The sequence below is a fragment of the Chlorocebus sabaeus genome, chromosome 13 (genome assembly GCF_047675955.1).
Source record: "Chlorocebus sabaeus isolate Y175 chromosome 13, mChlSab1.0.hap1, whole genome shotgun sequence".
Classification (NCBI taxonomy): Eukaryota; Metazoa; Chordata; class Mammalia; order Primates; family Cercopithecidae; genus Chlorocebus; species Chlorocebus sabaeus.
This window is the reverse complement of record NC_132916.1, coordinates 46,903,281-46,923,361: the sequence shown is the minus strand read 5'-3', so window position 1 is coordinate 46,923,361 and position 20,081 is coordinate 46,903,281. Positions and strand designations below refer to the sequence as shown.

Sequence of the window (20,081 nt, the reverse complement as noted above, 5' to 3'; positions counted from 1 at the left end):
TTGTTTTTGCAATTAGCCGAGCATGCAGCCCAGTCTCTCAGTGTCACTTCACGTTATGTATGTGGAGGAACTGTAATGGGAAATCAATGGCCATGGGAAGCCTGAGAATTAGTACCTGTTACAGACCCAGTTTCTAATGAATTCCCTGCTCAAAAGACTCACCTTGATAATTTCTAGATCTTAAAAGCCTCAATTATTAGACAATATTGCATAGCTAGAGAATGAAAAGAATTCACTTACCCCGTAGGACGACTTAGTTGTCTGAGACAGAAACTGTATAATGGTACCACAAAAACAGTCACTTGGTGGAGTTCAAATCACACAGAGAGGAATCCATTTAGTAAATTCCCAAAGTTGCAAACCGTGTGGACCCACCCGGAGTCCCACCGGGACTGGACAGCCCCCACTGGATTATACTGGATATGTGGGCATAGAGCTTATGCCAAATTACCTGACCAGTGTGCAGGTGGTTGTGTTATTGGCACTATTAAACCATCTTTCTTCCTACTGCCCATAAAAACAGGTGAACTCCTGGGCTTCCCTGTCTATGCTTCCCACGAAAAGAGAAGCATAGCTATAGGAAATTGGAAAGATGATGAATGGTTCCCTGAGAGAATCACACAATATTATTGTCCTGCTACTTGGGCACAAGACGGCTCATGGAGATACCGGACCCCCATTTACATGATCAACCGAATCATACGGTTACAAGCTGTCTTAGAAATAATCACTAATAAAACTGGCAGAGCCTTGACTATTCTAGCCTGGCAAGAAACTCAGATGAGAAATGCTATCTATTAAAATAGATTGGCTCTCGACTACTTGCTAGCAGCTGAAGGAGGGGTCTGTAGAAAATTTAACCTTACTGATTGCTGTCTACACACAGATGATCAAGGGCAAGTAGTTGAAGACATAGTTAGAGATATGACAAAACTGGCACATGTGTCCGTGCAAGTGTGGCATGGATTTGATCCTGGGGCCATGTTTGGAAAATGGTTCCCAGCTCTAGGAGGATTTAAAACTCTTATAATAGGAGTTATAATAGTAATAGGAACCTGCTTACTGCTCTCTTGTTTGCTACCTGTACTTCTTCAAATAGTAAAAAGCTTCATCACTACCTTAGTTCACCAAAATGCTTCAGCACAGGTGTACTATATGAATCACTATCAATCTGTCTTGCAAGAAGACATGGGTAGTGAGAAAGAGAGAACTCCCACTATTGAGTGAGATTCTCAAAGGTGGGGGGAATAAGGGAGGAGACCACCCCTCATATTGTCTGATGCCCAATTTCTGCCTCCAAAGGAAGAAAAAGTAAAAACTAAAAGGCAGAAATGAAATCCACAAGCAGACAGCCCAGCACTGCACCCTGGGCCTGGTAGATAAAGATGGACCCCTGACCTAATTGGTTATGTTATCTACAGATTACAGACATTGTATAGAAAAGCACTGTGAAAATCTCTGTCCTGTTCTGTTCCATTCTAATTACCGGTGAATGCAGCCCCCAGTCCCATACCCCCTGCTTGCTCAATCAATCATGACCCTCTCAAGTGGACCCCCTTAGAGTTGTGAGCCCTTAAAAGGGACAGGAATTGCTCACTTGGGGAGCTTGGCTCTTAAGATAGGAGTCTTGTCGATGCTCCCGGCCAAATAAACCGCTTCTTTAACTCGGTGTCTGAGGAGTTTTTGTCTGCAGCTTGTCCTTGTCTGCAGCCTGTCCTGCCACAGGTTCAGATGGGGCCAATTCTCCATTCCTTGCCACAGTGGGGAGAACCAGTCTCAGTCATGGCAAATCAATGTGTCTTCTTTCCACAGCTAGATGGTTCAGGGGCAGGAGCACGTCTCAAGTCAGAAAGACCAAATTATCCCAAAAATTATTTGCTGGGACTGCTGGGGGGCAACAATCTCCTTCCCCTGTGGGATGGAATATTGAAGTTAGGAGTAAGAAGTCTGGGGTTACTGGTGGCCATCTTGCCTGTCACATACCTGGTCCTAATGTGACAAATCAAGCCAAGTAAAGACAAGCTGAACAAAGGAAAAGAGTATGAACCCTGTCGACAAACCTGAGCTCCTGGAAATAGCCACAAATAAGGCCACACAGACACTGAGAGATAAGAAATATAGGAAGAGCACAACAGCATTATTGAAGCCCCTAAACTCCCTTTTTCTGAGGTTGATTACACCTCTGTACTTAGAGTTAGTTACATGAGTCAATAAATCCTCTCTTTTTCTTAAATTCAATTGAGTATCTTCCTCTTCCAATAAAAAAAAGCCCTGATGAATACTTTAAGGTGATTTATAATAGATGATTAAGTACGGATACATGTATAATAGGCACTATCTAGATATGGCAAGTGGGATGGAGGAAGATGGAAAAGGAGCATATGCTTATATTTCTAGTGTTGATATAAGTGATTAAAAACTGCACCAGGGCAAACAGTGTGCTTGGTAGACCCTCTCTCAGCAGGCTTACTAGTATTGAGTGAGGTATAGTATAGTATAGTATAGTATAGTATAGTATAGTATAGTATAGTATAGTATAGTATAGAGTGAAGCAAAGGTGTGTTGGTCTAGTGTCCCTACATAATAGACTTTTAAGTTGTTATTAAATTGTTGAAAGTAGAAGTACATAGGACATGAATGACATTGCATGACACTAAGAATAAAGTCATCATCAGTACTTCCATCTCTGCTGCCTGCACTTCCTTGCTGGTTCATACCACACTGGTTCTGTGGAGCAAATCTGAAATCTTAGATTTACCAGACAAATTGCACTATTTCAATTATTTTGTTTTGAGAGATAGGTGTTTTTAAAAATTGCATCAACAATATTAAGGCAATTAACAATCTTTATGGAAAATAATAGAAAAATGCAGTACTTGGGAAAGTCTGTTTTATTTTTTTAAACCACTTTATTGAGGTATGATCTATATATAAAAAGCTGTCCTTATTTAATGTATACTACTGGAGGAATTAGAAGATAAGTATACACTGTGAAACCAGCACCACAATATGTACCATAAATATATCCATTCCCTCCAAAAGCTTCCTCCCGTACTTTTATTTATTGTTATTGTTTTGTTTGATAAGAGCACTTAACATAAAATCTGCCCTCTTAGCAAATTTTTAAGAAAACAAAAAACATTTTAATTTAGCAATCTCTTAAGCATTAGCACGTATGTAAGATATAGTAAAATAGGCCAGGCGTGGTGGCTCACGCCTGTTACCTCAGCATTTTGGGAGGCCAAGGCTGGTGGATCATCTGCGGTCAGGAGTTCCATACCACCCTGGCCAACATGGCAAAACTCTGTTTCTACTAAAAATATGGAATTTAGCTGGGTGTGGTGACATGTACCTGTAGTCCCACCTACTAGGGAGGCTGAGGCAGGAGAATCTCATAAACATGGGAGGCGGAGGTTGCAGTGAGCCAAGATCGTGCCACTTCGCTCCAGCCTGGCGACAGAGCAAGACTCAGTCACACACACACACACACACAAAGTAAAATGTAGTTAAGATTTCTCTGTTTTTATGTTTTGTTTTGAAATACTTGGCTACAAACAGCAAATTTTGAATAACGAATCATTAAATTTAAAAATCCTTATAATCATTTGCCTGATACCATACCAACAATAAAGTTGAATCATTCCATTGCCAAAGAGTCGCAGAAAAACACTAATTTAATAAATTAAAGTGTTTTCTTACAATACATTGGAAATCAAGATTTAAATCCTTTCACTGTTTTAATAGAAATTAAGAACTATCATAAGGAAAAGTTTTCATATATGACAAGTTTCATATTATGATAGCCCGTTTATTATTTTTATTTTTTATTTATTTATCTTTTTTTGAGACAGAATTTCACTCTTGTGCCCAGGTTGTACTGCAATGACGTGATCTCGGCTCATTGCAACCTTGGCCTCCTGGGTTCAAGCAATTCTGCTTCAGCCTCCCAAGTAACTGGGATGACAGGCACCCACCACCACGCCTAGCTAATTTTTTGTATTTTTTGTGGTGACAGGGTTTCATCACCTTGGCCAGTCTCGTCTCGAACTCCTTACCTCAGGTGATGCATCCGCCTCGGCCTTTCAAAGTGCTGGGATTACAGGCGTGAGCCACCATGCCTGACCTATGATAGTCAGTTGAAAAAAAAAAACAAAAAAATAAATGCCGTATCCTCATTGAAAATTAAAAACTTATTATCTAACTTAGCCTTTGTAAATCTTATTTACTGGAAGTCTTTTATTCAGAATATATTGTCAAAATATTCTGCAAGATACTATATAATATATGTAGAAAAATAATAGATTATCAATATAAATATTACTTATATGAATATTTATTGTTACCTAGCAGATTTGTTTTGCTGTGCATAATTCATCAAATGGAAAAGATGTTTCTTAGTTTAAAATATGTTTTATGCCTAATATCTTTGTATTTTTTAGAGATTAAGTAACCTAACTCTCAGTAGCTATAGATGTATTGTAAACATATTGAACAAACTAGAAGAATCTTTCAAGAATCTTGTAATCTGAACTGGTGATAACTTCATAGTTCTATAATATCATACCACATGAAAAGTGAACAATATGAATCATTCAGTTATCTGACTAGTAGAAAATATCAGTATATTTACAAATCAAGAAGTTTACTGAATTTAAGTATAAACTTGCAGATACTGAGTTTTTAAAAATATAAAACTTGAAATTTTGGAGACCTGTGGGTATTACCAAAAGTTGTTTAAAAATTAATATACCTCCAGAGAATATATGTGAAATAAATTTCTTAACTTCCATATACAGAATCTCATTTTCAAACTTTTAAAGTTAGATACAGAATTTACAACAGTGATAAAACATCTCCTTTGCCAGACATTGATGAGTTTTAATTGTTTAGTGTTTTTTTGTTGTTGCCGTTTTGCTTATACATACACATGTTTTTATAGAATAAGGTATTGAGTCAAAACACCTTAAACATTGACAGCTGACTGGGCAGCTCACGCCTGTAATCCCAGCACTTTGGGAGGCTGAGGTGGGCAGATCACGAGGTCAAGAGATTGAGACCCTCCTGGCCAACATGGTGGAACTCCCGTCTGTACTAAAAATACAAAAAATTAGGTGGGCGTGGTGGCACACACCTGTAGTCCTAGCTACTTGGGAGGCTGAGGTAGGAGAATCGCTCGAACCTGGGAAGCAGAGGTTGCAGTGAACCGAGATTGCGCTTCTGCACTCTGGCCTGGCGACAGAGTAAGACTCTGTCTAAAATAAAAATAAAAATAAAAATAAATAAAAAGTTGACAGCCTTGGCTAAGGGATAATATAAGAACATTTAATTCATTGTGCTTCCCAAACTGTGATTGCTAGGTCCATTTTTCTGTTATTAAAAACTAGTTGAAGCATGTTAAAGACAATTTAATATTTCATCAATACATTTTCCAGATCCTTATTAAAATATCTGTACCATTTTACATTTCCACTTGCTTAATTGACAATAATTCATTAAAATCAGTCTCTTAATATATGGTAAGCACTGTGCTAAGCACATTACAGTCATCTCATTTAAATCTTCATTAATCACATTATGAGATAGGTGCTATTATTATTTCCAATTTTTACAAGGAAAATGGAGACTTGCCCTAGGCCCCACAACCTACAAAAGTTGAACAGCAATGCCAGTCAGGTTTGTCTGTCTCCCGAGTTCATCTTCTTAACCACTACACTGTTGGTTCATTTTGACTAATGCAATTATTTAAAAAACAAAACAGAAACAACTTGTATTTGGTTGCACTTTTATTATTTTTTTAAACACACATTTTTCTCCTTCGTGAACTTCTTTCTGGAATTGTCTTTTATTTATTTTAAAATTTGAGTACTAATACTTTTCCTATTGTTTTGTTTGTATTCATTTATATTATCTATGTAATTATAAATATTTTCCCCGTTTTATTTTTTCTTAATTTTTATATAAGGAATTTTTAAATAGAAAAAAGCCTATAGACTTTTTTTCAGAACAGAATTTTCAAAAATCTCTGGGCCAGTTTTTTTCATATATTTGAGGAGAGTTAAGGACATACACTCAGCTAATTGCTAATCTCTGAGTATAGCTTGAGAGGCAGTAGGTAAGATATATACTATACTAACATTGTAATATCAAATTTTTATTGGAACTTCCACAATTATGTGTTTTATGATAATCAGTGTTGTTGAATTAAAATTTTGCTTATTTGTGAGATTTACTTAGAATTAAGATATATAGCTGTCTTCCTCACTAAAACATAAGATCTAGAAGAAAAAATATATATATACGTAAACTATGTCTAGATGTTGTGAAATATGCAGAGATATGGTACGTATTATGCTTGACTGTTTTTTCCCCAGTATTTTTTTTAAACCAGGAAAATACATAAATACAACAAAAATAAAAACCCATCATAATTTTGTTGGCTTTCTCTGCCCCATTCCAGTTTTGGAAACAATCTTGACCTAAATCCAGACAGATGGCCGAGGGTTGAATGTCACGTTTGCTTTGCTGTTGGTCTTGTTATGAACTAAGATTTTATTTTTTTCTACAATAAATGAAAGTGACAAGGCAAGGCCATTACAAGGATGAGTAAATGTTTGACAAAATGAATTCCAAGGATACAATTCAAACATTTGTCAGGAGCCTGAGATAACTGCTTTTTGTTTCGTTACGCCTTTCCAATTTGTCCATAAATAAAAATATTTACAATTTAGGATTCACTCTGTCTCACAGGATAGGGTATGTATGACCTTACAGATTTATAGAAAACTTATCTATGTTAATACGAAGAAAAAAGAAGATGAAATAACCATGGTCTATTTCCAACCAACAGCAAACGTTCTCACACTCTTAACTCCTGTTTTTGTTTAGGAAAAGGATAGTATGAATCATTATGAAAAACAGTCCCTCCCACACCTGTTTCCCCTACCCCTCTCACAACTCTCTAAGTGCACATGTATGCGCATGTGTACACAAACACACCCACACGCTGAGAATTCAGCCCAATAAATACAGGAGGGACAACTTTATAGAGATGTGTTTATTTAAGACAATGTATTTAAACATTTTCTGCAAAATTGACTAAACTATAGAAAAGACAAACTCAAATGGGAGCAGTAAAGCATTTTTTAATGCTGTTTGTTCTTTATTAGATTAAAAGCCAAAAAGTGATAATAAGACCCATAGGGGCTGTAGGCTAATGGAAGATGAGGAACTGCTTTGTAATGTGAAATTTTGCCTTCACATTATATGATTTTAAGTGCACCAAGTTCTTTATATGGAAAACTGGTTTTCAACGGGATACGGGGCAAGCTGTAAAGATGATCTCACATTGCCAAATGGGCCTTCAGCTGCTTTTCTAATTGACTTTTCCATGGTTTGTTGCTTAGTGTTACACATACTAATGTGTCTTCCTAGACTAATCTGATTTTCAAGTCTCACCCTGCCTGTGTTTGTAGGTTTCAATCTTACAATTCCTCCGCTATTACCCTCCAAAATTGTTGAAACGGACTACTTCTGTTGTTAGAAGCATGATATAGAAAGTATGGTGCTCATAACTACTATGCCTGACACATAAGTCTCCCAGTTGATACCAGTAAAGCCAAGAGACCCTAAGTCCAGTGTGTTTCTCAACAATTATTCAGTACAGGGAGAAACACTCCTAGTTGTTTCCTAGGCAACCATTTCATGAAAAATGTGCAGTTATATTTCATTTCATCCCATTTTCTATTTTTCTAGAACTGGCTAAATTTTCCCTTTATTTTCCAACATCCATTTCTCCTTACATTTCCCTTTATACATTATCTTTGGTATTTCTTCTTCTCTTGCCTTTCTCTCCTGTTCTTTCCTGCTATTAATTATCTAACTTTCTTTCCCTTAGGAATGAGATCAAAACAAATACTTGTCTTTAAAGTTGCCCTGTCAACTACCATCTGGTTATCGTTTTGTTCCTTTTTAGAAAATCAACAGTAGACCCTTCGTGAATGTGGGAATTGTATTCACTTTTGCTTCCAGGGCATGGTTGCGTCCCAGCTTATTAAGATGTAGAAGTCTTAGTGCTTTGGAATCTAATTTACACATCTGCCTGCTTTCTTGGAAGGCTGAGGGAATTCAAAATGCTGTTTCTTAAACAACACCAAAAACAAACAAAGAGAAAGAGCCAGATAAATTTTCATCTGGGGAGAGATTGCTTTTGTCAGTAGATGGCCAGCAGAGTAAGTCAGATATTCAATAAACACATCAAGTGTTCTGGGAGGGGAGTATTTGAATGCTAAGCAGCCATTTGTGTGGATCCAGGCTTCTTACAGCTTCCAGGTCTTGTTCTCTGATGTGGAGATCTTTTTGAAAGAGTAGGTTAGTTTTTTTTTTTTTTTTTTTTTTTTTTTTTGAGACGGAGTCTCGCTCTGTCACCCAGGCTGGAGTGCAGTGGCCGGATCTCAGCTCACTGCAAGCTCCGCCTCCCGGGTTCACGCCATTCTCCTGCCTCAGCCTCCCGAGTAGCTGGGACTACAGGCGCCCGCCACCTCGCCCAGCTAGTTTTTTGTATTTTTTAGTAGAGACGGGGTTTCACCATGTTAACCAGGATGGTCTCGATCTCCTGACCTCGTGATCCGCCCGTCTCGGCCTCCCAAAGTGCTGGGATTACAGGCTTGAGCCACCGCGCCCGGCCTGAAAGAGTAGGTTAGTTTTTGTTAGTTGCCACTCAATCCCGTTTATTGGCTAAGAGTAAAATAGAAAATAATTTCTTTTATATTACTTAAGAAAAATACCAAGGTTTAATAGCATCCATCCCGTTCGTTTACTACACACACACACACACACAGAGCCTTTTAAACTTCCCTGTTGCCTGCAGGATAAAGTCCAGGTGCCTTAGCCTGCTGTTCCTGGATCTCTAGAATCTACTCTGAGCCTCATTTCCAGCCCTGTTTTTCTTGTCTCCCACCACTTTCTCTCTGCGCCTCAGTGCCAACTACCCCAGGCTGATTCTCTCGAAATACCAGTGTGCACTTCTGCCGTCTCTGAGCTTCTTCTCATGTGAAGTACTCTCCCTTTCCCTGTCCATCTCTCTGTCCCGTTTTTCTGGACCCACGTCCATCTTCCCTCTGTGACCACAACCTGTAAGTGGCCCTCACTCAGGCCCTTGCTTGGCATGGCTCACGCTCATCATGTGTTTCCATGCACCGTCTCTCCTGTCATCGTTGTACATACCTGTACTCAGACAGGTAGCAGAAAGACAGCTACTGGTGGGTTCCTTTCTTCTCCTTTCTCTCTGGCCATCATTGCCAGAAGAACTCAGATATGGAAACTCCAGAAACATCTAAGAATAGGGACTCGTTGGTGTGAGGAGAAACAGAAAGATTATTTCAAAGGGCAAAAATCTTAAGAAAAGGAGAACACCTTATGGTTCCCAGCCAGTCAGATGGGATGACTCATTATCCAGGATAATATGGTATAACACACATGTAACATAGTCAGACATGTGGCAGTATGGGGCTGCCTATTTCTATACCTTGGAGAAGCAGTGAGGGGGAGTGAGGACAGCTTCAGGGAGGCATTCAATAGAAAACTATGAAAGTAATTGAGTAAATGAACACAGCATTACTTTCTTTAGGGATTCTGATCATTTCTTTAATTAATACTGAGAATGATATAAATCAGTTGTTGAATGTGCGATTGTAAATACTATATGCACAATACAGCCTGTTGTCTTTAGTTTGAAAACTAAACACAGAAAAAATAGAAAACAAATTAAAAAAGAAATATTAATTTAGTTGCAAGTTAAAATACAAATATTATTACTGATAATCCATTTTATTGTCTCAAAATTTCTCTTAAAATGAGTCCAAAATTCAGGCACTACAAGAATTAGCTAGAATTTAGAGGACTTTCCAATAAATTCACTTTGCATATAAGAAAACTGAAGTTCCAAGAAATAAAGGAACACTTGTATTGAAAAGAACCTGTGAATGGAAGAGAACCACTCTTTCTTTTTCTTTTGGATTTTCTGTCACTCTTGGTGACACAATCATCCAGTCACTGGACCTCATTTTCTGCTAATAGATGAAGTAACTAATAAGATATCTCTTTGGGTCTACACATTCCTCCTCCTGGCCAACCGCCTAAACATCTATTGCTATAGGGAAGCAGATGTTTTCATCAGAAGAGTGAAATCATCCATTTCGTTAATTACCAGTAGACGACAAGCACCTGAGGAGGAGACCCGAGCGCTTCTTGACTGTGGTGTTAAAGGGGAAGACTTAGGAAGATGGCGCCCATGGAGGGCAGGCTGGTGCAGGAGGTGCCTGTGAAGTTGCCTCAGAACCTTGTTGCTAAAACAGCACTCGTTCAAGGTGTAGAGCTCAGTGCACAGGAAGTGTGTCCTGTTCCTCCTCTATATTTAATGTCTTTTTAAAAATCCCAACCATGACAAGAGGCACCAGGAACCAAAATTATCCCTATGCTTAGACCAAAGACTTCAGAGGTTGTGCAGCATAGATCTACCCATGTAAGGGGAACCCCAGGGAAAAAAGAAGGTGGTGGGGATCAGAGCTCAATTCTGTACCTGCTGAGTGCCCTTCAAACAGAATTTAAGGAGAGGCAGTCTTGTCTTTAAGCACACCCTCAATGTTAATTATCATCTTAACCTTTTAACTAATCTGTGCTTCAGTTTCCTCAGCTGTAAAAGGAGAACAAGAATAAATCCTGTGTCATGGGGTTGCTGTGAAAATTTAAAGAGTTAATATGGATAAAGCACTTAGAACAGTATTGCTGTGTGTTTGCTCTCATTTGGGGAGATGATGTAGATTAATGATTAAAAGCCTGGATTCTGGAACCAACTTGCTTTGGTTTGAAGCTTGGCTTTACCATTTACTCATGTGAGCTTGGACAGTACCTCTCTGGTCCTATTTTCTCATATGTTGGCCTATTGTGAGAATTAAATAATCTCTGAAAGCACTGAGAACAGTTTTAATACATACTAAGGGTTAGTTGTTACTATCTGTCCCTTCCCCTTGTTAACTACCCACATGTGGTCTGTCACTGAATGTACGTCTTCTTGTAGAGCGAAAGCACTCCAGAAATTTCAGAAGCTGTGCTCAGAATCTCTCACCCTAATAGGACCATGCCAAGACTACCTGGCCAGCAACCCCTTTGTCCACTCAACTTTCCCACATAACACACAGTGGGATTTGTGGAAAACAATCCCCCTATTTTCCTTCCTGCTCTTAGAAGTCCAGGAATAATAATCTTGTTAACCCCAATTCCTCCACTTCGGAGAAACCAATCTTTCTTCTAATTGGAAGCGAAACTATTAAGCAATAAGATGGTATTTTGAATTAAATCAAGAATAAAGCCACACATTCACATACCATTTACTTGAGTTCAAACTGCCAGGGCTCTTCCAAGTCTAAAAGTCATAATTGAAATTAGTGCTTTAAACTTGAAAGACATCAAAGGTCTGTTTTGAACTGAAGCTTGTAGAGAACTCAGGATTGCTCGTAATTTGATTTTAATGAATAAAATGTTTCTGTATTGCTATTTTACATTTTTTCAAAAAAGATCCAGATGACCCTGTTACACAGAAAAAGGAACTCTTTGTTACACCTCAGAAAAAATGATAGACTTTATGTTCTTTTTATTTATTTATTTATTTTTATCTTTTTTTTTTTATTATTGTACTTTAAGTTCTGGGATACATGTGCAGAACGTGCAGGTTTGTTACACAGATATACATGTGCCATGGTGGTTTGCTGCAGCCATCAACCCATCATCTAGGCTTTAAGCCCCACATGCATTAGGTATTTGTCCTGATGCTATTCCTCCCCTTACTCCCCATATATTCTGAAGAAGTGTATTTATATATATATATATATTTAGGGGGTATGTATCGTTTTGTTACATGAATATATTGCCTAGTGGTGAAGTCTGGGCTTTCAGTGTAGCCAACACCTGAATAGTGTACATTGTACCCAACAGGTAATTTCTCATCTCACTCCCACCCGCTTCCAAGTCTCCAATGTCTACGATTCCACTTTCTATGTCCGTATGTATGCATTATTTAGTTCCCACTTATGAGTGAGAACATGTTGTACTTAAGTAAAATAACTCAGACACTTTCTGAAGGCCTCCAGTTCTATTCATGTTGCTGCAAAAGATATGATTTTATTCTTTTTAGGGCTAAGCAGTATTCCATTGTATTGTACCACATTTGTTTTATCCAGTCATCTATTGATAGACGTAGGTTGATTCCTAATTTTTGCTAATATGAATAGTGCTATGATAAACGTACTGGTGCAGGTATCTTTTTAACATAATGATTTATTTTTCCTTTGGGAGAAGTGTATTTTTAAGGTATATTAGAACACCTTCTTTTGGTACCTAAGAACATAGGGTATCCTGAAAAACCGGTAGCCACAAAATAGCAAACTGTTATAATTTTATTCTTCTTGTGTCTCTTGAAAAAATTGTGTTTGAAATACTGTAGTTTTGGTTGCTATTTTGTTTTGCAATACTTCTGACCAACACGTGTAGCAGAATTGGTAAAACAAACTGGAAATCTCAGGCATGCCTCAATTAAATTTTTTGTAGAGTCAGTGGGAGCAGAGCACCACCTAGTGTCAATTTTGAATAATTCTCTCAGATAAGAAAGACTGCCTAGGGTGAAAATAATTTACCCGAAGGAACGTAGTCAATATAGATCAAATTTAGGTCAAAATCCTGGAACCAAATCCACATTTATTGACGATAGTCCCATGCTTTTTCTTCTATTGTTCTCCACAATTTTACATCAAAGAAAGGCAATATGTAAAAAGCAAATCCCTTCCACTAATGGAAATTCAATTTAGGTGACAAATACGTTATAAAACAGGACTATTTGAATATCGGGTATGCCTAAAGCACTTTGAGAGCTCAGTTCCAGAGTCAATTCCACAGACTCTAAGGCGAGGCAGGTTTTTTGTTTGTTTGTTTGTTTGTTTCAAATTTCTGGCTTTCTTATGGTTCCCTGAGGTCTCTGTAGCTACCCATCTGGCACTGCGGGCGCTTCTCTGCCATCAGCATTGCCAAAAATAATACAGCCTCTGAAATTTATCGCCAAGGAACAAATGAGACGATTTCACTTACCTATGTGGCTCTTCTCTAAAAATGTTCGCAGTTAGTTCATGCCAGATGCAGTTCGCCTCTCAGATGTCTGTGTGCCGTCTTCACAACCATGGTTAGCCCCAAGCGGAGTGTGAGCCGAGCCGAGGATGGGGAGCCTTTCTCCTCTGCCTCTTCCAGCTACTACTTCCCACTCCAAAGAACCTCAGGCTTCTCACCAACTCTGCACTCCTTCAGGGCCCTACAAGTTAATGACAAATAAAATGACAACAATACCAACAGCTTGCCATATCAGATCATTTCTGGAATGAGGTAAAATATGAGTTAATGAAAGAGTAAAGCCAAATAAATAGACAAAATTGCTGTTTTGAGATATCAGTGCTCATGTTGGCTCATATGCTGTTCTTATACAACTTTTAAATTTCCCTAAGATTTTTGAGTAAATTCAGACAAATCTAATACACTCATGGATGAGCAGGTTTGGGGAGGAGGGGACGTTCGGTGAGAGAGAGGCTGTACACATCCAAGCTCTGAGAACCCTGTCCTAAGTCACTGTTGCACTTTCTTGTGTGAAGTCTCAAAGATACTCTCTGATTCCATTTTCTTCACCTGTAAAATTGAGAAACATTAACGACTATTTTATATGATTTTTTATGAAGATTCAAAAGGATCACTATGTGCTAAGTAATCATCAGTCACATGAAATTTGGCTATTTTATTTTATTTTATATTTTATTTTATTTTATTTTTGAGACGGAGTCTCGCTCTGTCGCCCAGGCTGGAGTGCAGTGGCGCGATCTCCGCTCACTGCAAGCTCCGCCTCCCGGGTTCACGTCATTCTCCTGCCTCAGCCTCCCGAGTAGCTGGGACTACAGGCGCCCGCCACCAAGCCCGGCTGATTTTTCTGTGTTTCTAGTAGAGACGGGGTTTCACCGTTTTAGCCAGGATGGTCTCGATCTGCTGACTTCGCGACCCGCCCGCCTGTGACTCCCAAAGTGCTAGGATTACAGGCGAGAGCCACCGCGCCCGGCCTATGATGATGATTTCTATTGATGTGTGCCCACTAAGAAATCCATTCTAGGATTTTAACAAGTAACAATAATACTGCCCCAGTCCTTTGAGCCAATGCTTCCATTTTTTAACTGGTTGCAGATTTTTAATGTTCTGAGAGTTGCCATCAATAACTCTAAAAAAAAAAAAAAGGGACTCATTCTGATTAATCAGTCCTGTTTTTAGCCGCGGAGGTTTTGCTAAGGGAAAAAAAAGAGAGCAGAAGAATAGAAGGAAATCTATTCTGGCAAATAACATAGAAAATAATCAACAGGTCTAGAACGTTCAGCTTAAAGTCTTTTTCACCCTTTATGTTCTGGCAAATAATAATAATACGAGTTTTTGCTAGTATGTCAGGCACTGCCCTTAATCAATTAGCAATATTCACTCGCTTAATCCTCATAATAATTTATCATTTTATACATTGAAGAAATGGAAGCGCAAGGAATAAAATAAACAAAATCATAAGAGGAAATGACAGATCTGTACTTTGAACTTGAGGGGTCAGGCTCCACAGACAGGGTAACAATTAGTGAGCTTCGGTTACATCTTTTTTTAATTTTACTTTTTAATTAACAAATAATAATTATATATACTCATGGGGTACATAGTGATGTTTTGATACATACAATTTAGAGTGATCAGATCATGGTAATTTGCATATTCATCATCTCAAGCATTTGTCATTTCTTTGTGGTGAGAATGCTCAACATTCTCCTTCTAGCTATTTTATTTTATTTTGTTTTTGTTTTTGTTTTCTGAGACAGAGTCTTGCTCTATTGCCCAGGCTGGAGTGCAGTGGCACAATCTCGGCCCACTGCAACCTCTGTCTCCTGGGTTCAAGTGATTCTCCTGCCTTAGCCTCCTGAGTAGCTAGGACAATAGCACCCACCACCACACCAAGCTAATTTTTTTTTACACCCAGCTAATTTTTGTATTTTCAGTAGAGACAGAGTTTCACCATGTTGGCCAGGCTGGTCTTGAACTCCTGACTTCGAGTGATCCACCCACCTTGCTCTTCCAAAGTGCTGGGATTACAGGTGTGAGTCACTGTGCCCAGCCCCTTCTAGCTATTTTAAATTATATATTATTGTTAACTATAGTCATTCTACAGTGGCATAGAACACCAGAATTTTCATTTTCCTCTTGCTGCTCTCTATCCCCCCATCCCTTACCAAACATCTGCCCAAGTTGTCAAGCCACCTAAGGAAAACTAGTGGTTTATTTTCTAAGTAGGGCACCTCTCCTTATACTCACTAACATTTTAAGAAGGTTCAAATCTTTTCTTCCCAGATCACAAAATATCTCTGGGTACATGACACAAAATAGATTCTTTTTGTTCTTTCTCCTTTATACAGAGTTAAGTTTTCAGACAGCTGCTTTCTAGCTTTATTGTCACCTTTTAGCCTCATTATCTGACAGTGTTAATTTAGACTTTATAGCTATTGACTAAAGCAAGTGCCTTATACAAAGACAATGGCAAAATGGGCAAGCAGACTTTCTTTAATGAGTCCCAAATAAATAGCTTTGCTAAAAGTGTCTACTTGCTATGACAAAATACCATAGGTTCCTCAAAATAGCTTGATTTTTTAAAAAGTTGGTAGGCAAATTCAGTGTTCTCTTTAAACTGCTACTGACCTCTCATTCTCCTTTGTCTGGACTCTTCAGTAAAAATAAACCATATTTGTTGGCACATATTCTCAGTTAACAAGCCTGATACCTTGGGTAATACAAAATAGTGGAATATTTGTGTGTGCATTGTAGTGAATAAGTGATTTAGAATATGTATCAGTCAGAATATATGTAACTGGTAGCAATAATGAGGGACATGGCTTTACTTTTGGTTTTCTAAATGAGAAAAATACTGTAGAAAACTATGACCCAAGAATGATGTCACTTTATTTCTTCTATATTTTCATGGAACAAGTTACTCATTTAAATACTGACTCGAGATTCTATTTTTTTGCAGTAACTGTCATCAAACACTAGTGAGTAGACTCATTGTTAAATGGTAATACTCATAGCCTGTCAGTCACCCATTAGCATGATGGAATTGGCATTCATGTGGTAATTACCATGAATTGTCTATTTCTACCATCCTGTTTTCTCCCAGCACCAAGCATTGGGGATCACAGAGTTTGTGAAGTCACAAAGAAAGGCAGAAGACAGACAAATAAACAAATAGAGCTTCCTACCACCTCCACTACCACAGTATTGGCAAGAGCATCTTGAATAAATATGACAATGATGATGATGATAGCTAATATTTATTGAATAATTATTCTTTGCCAGGCATTATTCAATTGTTTTGCATATACTATCTCATTTACTGCCTCCACCCACCCTATAAAGTATGCACTATTATTAAAACCATTCCACAGAGGATAAAACAGACTTAGAGACATGATGTAAGTTGCCCAGGATAAAGCAACTACTGAGTAGCAGAGCTACAATTCAAACCTAGATAATCTGAATTTAAAATCCACATGCTTAACAGTTTAACTCTACTCCAGAGTGTCAGCATTGTTGACACACATGGCCGGGTAATCCTTGCTGGCAGGGATGCCCTGCGGGACAGTACGATGCTTAGCAGTGTAACGGTATCCCTGGCCTCTGCCTACTACATTACAGTAGCACCTTTTCTACCTTGCTTTCCACCTCCAGTTGTGGCAGCCAAAAAGTCTCCAGACATTACCAAATGCCCTCTAGAGGTCAAAATTGCTTCCCCACACATGTTGAAAACCACTGTTCCACTCTAATCTCTCTTTATCTGATTATATAACCTCATGTCATTAAATAACTTTTAGAAATATAATTGTAATGGCTGTGATAAATGTTATTGAATATTAAATTAGTGCTACACTTAAAATATTACTTTTGATTATTTAATAAGAAAAAACTATATTTAAAAACTTAAAGCAATCAGGTTCTTTGAGATCTACTCCTTTAGTGTATATAAGATATAAAGGTAAGCTCTGTCAATAAAATAAGTCAGAGGTGATTTATATTGCAAAAACTATTAGCTTCATTCTTTAAAATGTGTCACCATTTTTTACCCAGCCTACTTCTGAAGATAAAGTGAAGGAGACTTGTGTCAGTAACAAATCTCTTTAGCAGCAAAAGAGTTTATTCGGTTACTGTATACAGACGTGGCCTAAGTCAACAATAAAATAAAATATAACTGCATGCATATATTTCTGAAAATGAAAATAAATTAATCACTGACATTTTTAAAACTTCAGAATTCTATTATTTTTCTAAAATGTCTAATAAAACAGAATTTACTAACACTTTGGTTTTATTTTTGCTCCTTTTAAAATATATGTTTAGATACATATGTTTAAAGGATGTATTTTACTATTTCTACCAGCATCATTGACTAAATGCTTAAGTGCCTACTGCTATGTTAGCTACTTTAAAAAAATATAAAAATTAAGATCTGCATTCCTGAGGAAGGTATTTAAAAACAAATCAGACATACACAAAAGCCCTAAGAATAAGAAAAGAGAGTGTAAAACCACTAGTATTTTGTATAATTCATATTAAAGTAAAACGCACACACACATACACATACCAAAGTTAAGGAAGATAGTAAAACTCATTTAATAGGCATGTTCCATATAACCATTTTGTTACAAATTTTGCATTTTCCACATGAAAAAAATCACAGTAGGCACATACTAGAAGCAAAATATGTCAGGCAAAAATATCCTAAAGATATTTCTGTTATCAAACTTTTACAGTTTTTCCAAATCGTTTTTGAGGTTTGGGAAAAAATCTGGGGCATTTTTGGCTAAAAACAAACGCTATCCATGTGAGTTTTGACGATTGTTCTTTCTCACCAAAAAAAAAAAAAAAAAAGTCCATAATTTTCTACAAATTCCATGAAGTTTTAAATCAATGGTGTTTGATTTACATTTACCAAGAAACGATTTGCTCATTACCATAAAAATTGAATTAAAAATACATCAGGCTAAGTAAATCCAAAAGAGAATAGTGAATTTTGTTGGGCTTACAGACAATTGGTATGCATTTCTGTGATCATGTATTATTTTTAACCTTTTCCTTCGGTGCGATTTGGAAGTGACCTGCCTTTTAATAGCTTAGATTGGACATCATCATTGCAATCAAAGTGAGTAGCATCACAACACAATTATCTAATATACACATGCTGCTTAGGGTTGCAATGTTACCACAGTTACCACCAGATTAAATGTCTCAGGAAAACAGAACCACTAAGTCTTTCAACATGCAGAAATTCAGCACTCTTGACAGATTATGAGCCTTCATTTTTCTTCATTTTGAGGCTTTTCCAATTGGTCTTGTGTTGTTTCTTCATCTTTCTCTTTTGCATCTGAAAAAAAAAATTCCATTCATATGTGGAATACATTGAAATTTATTTTATATTATATTGGAATAAAACTGTTGGTTTTTCCTTGGTCCATTGTCCATATTTTGCCCTCAATTCAGATATGGAAACTATACAAAGAAGACAGATATGAGTAGGTTTGGGAATCTACCTTCTCCTGATGAACTGTCTCCTATTCTACAGAGTTATTAAGTGCCAGGCAGTCTTCTAGAATATTCTCAGAGCCTCCATTTACAGATTACTAAAATGAAACACAAGCTGGTTAAGCGACTTGTCCAAAGTCAGAGACTAGTGAGTGACAGTCACAACTTGAGCTTGGGCCAACTGACTCCGTGGTCCATGTCCTTAGCCATTTCCCTATGCAGGATTGTACTCTCCCCAGCTTCACACTTTCTACTCTCTTTGTTCTTTCTTAGGAGATAACCTCACTTTCTACTTCATGGGAAAAAAAATCAAAGCTATCAGACAGGAGCTCCCTCAACTTCCTGCCATTAAGGTCTAAAACTCTCTGTGATCTGTGCTTATTCTTTCTGCCTTCCCTCTTTTTACAATGGAAGATGCACTCGTCAGCACTGGCTATGTAATTTGTTGGTGCCCAGTGCAAAATGAAAATGCAGTACCCTTGTTCAAAAATAATGAAAAATTTCAAGACAGCAACAATAGAACATTAAACCAAGCGCAAGTCTCCTCTAATCAAGGAGCCCTATGCAACCACCCTGGCTGCACAATTTTGGAGCTGGCTCCTGGTGCTACTCCTGCTGTGCAGTCTAATACCTTCATGATCCCACATCCTATCCATTTTTGCTTCATCAAGAGGTTGACTCTAATAATTATCTACTGCTCTTCATTGTATCTGACTTTTCCTTTCTCCCGGCTCCTTCATTCCCTCAATTCACTACCATCTTTAAACTAAAAAAGACCCTCTTTCAACTGTAAGTCTTCCACATCCTATCTTCTCTTTCATCCTTTAAGAATTATCCCTCTTTTGTTGTCTCCATTTTTAAGTAAAATTATTTGGGTCTACTACTTCTACAAAACTGCTCCTACCAAGTCATCAATGGCATCTTTGAAATCTGATGGACTCTATTCAGTTCTTCAACTTTAATTCGTCAAATATTTATTAAGCGTGTACTATGTACAAGGCAATGAACAAAACATAAATCCTGGCTCTCAGGAAAAATCTGATGAGAAATACGGACAATAAACAAAATAAATAAAATGTGTGGTCAATCAGAAGTAAAAAGGGCTAATGAAGACATTAAAGCAGGAGTGGAAAATAGAAATTGTCAAGAAGTCTTGGGGCCTGGAGGATGCAATTCTAGAGAGAATTAGCTGGGTATGCCTCACTAAGAAGGGGACATTTGAGTAAAGGCCTGAAAAGTTGAAGAAGAATTCTATATAGATAGCAGGGAGAAGAGCATTCCAAGCACAGAGAAAAGCAAGGCCAAAGACAATAAAACACAGGAAGGATTTGCAAATGGGACAGTGGCAGAGAAAATTAGAAGGGAAAATGGAGTCACAGAGGTACCAAAAAAAACTAGATCTTGTGAGT

General features: G+C 37.7%; 1 protein-coding gene across 7 annotated transcripts in view; it reads right to left on the bottom strand.

Moving 5' to 3' along the window:
* Nucleotides 1-17,739: 17,739 nt before the first annotated feature.
* The window catches only part of PKIB (cAMP-dependent protein kinase inhibitor beta), a 114,634-nt gene continuing 112,292 nt past the window's right edge, over nucleotides 17,740-20,081 (bottom strand). For all 7 annotated transcript variants that reach the window (XM_008007189.3, XM_008007191.3, XM_038000960.2 and 4 more), the window contains one exon: nucleotides 17,740-18,514. In XM_008007189.3, the coding sequence (XP_008005380.1) occupies nucleotides 18,447-18,514 (68 nt within the window). In that variant the 3' untranslated portion in view covers nucleotides 17,740-18,446. The remainder of the gene's footprint in view (nucleotides 18,515-20,081) is intronic.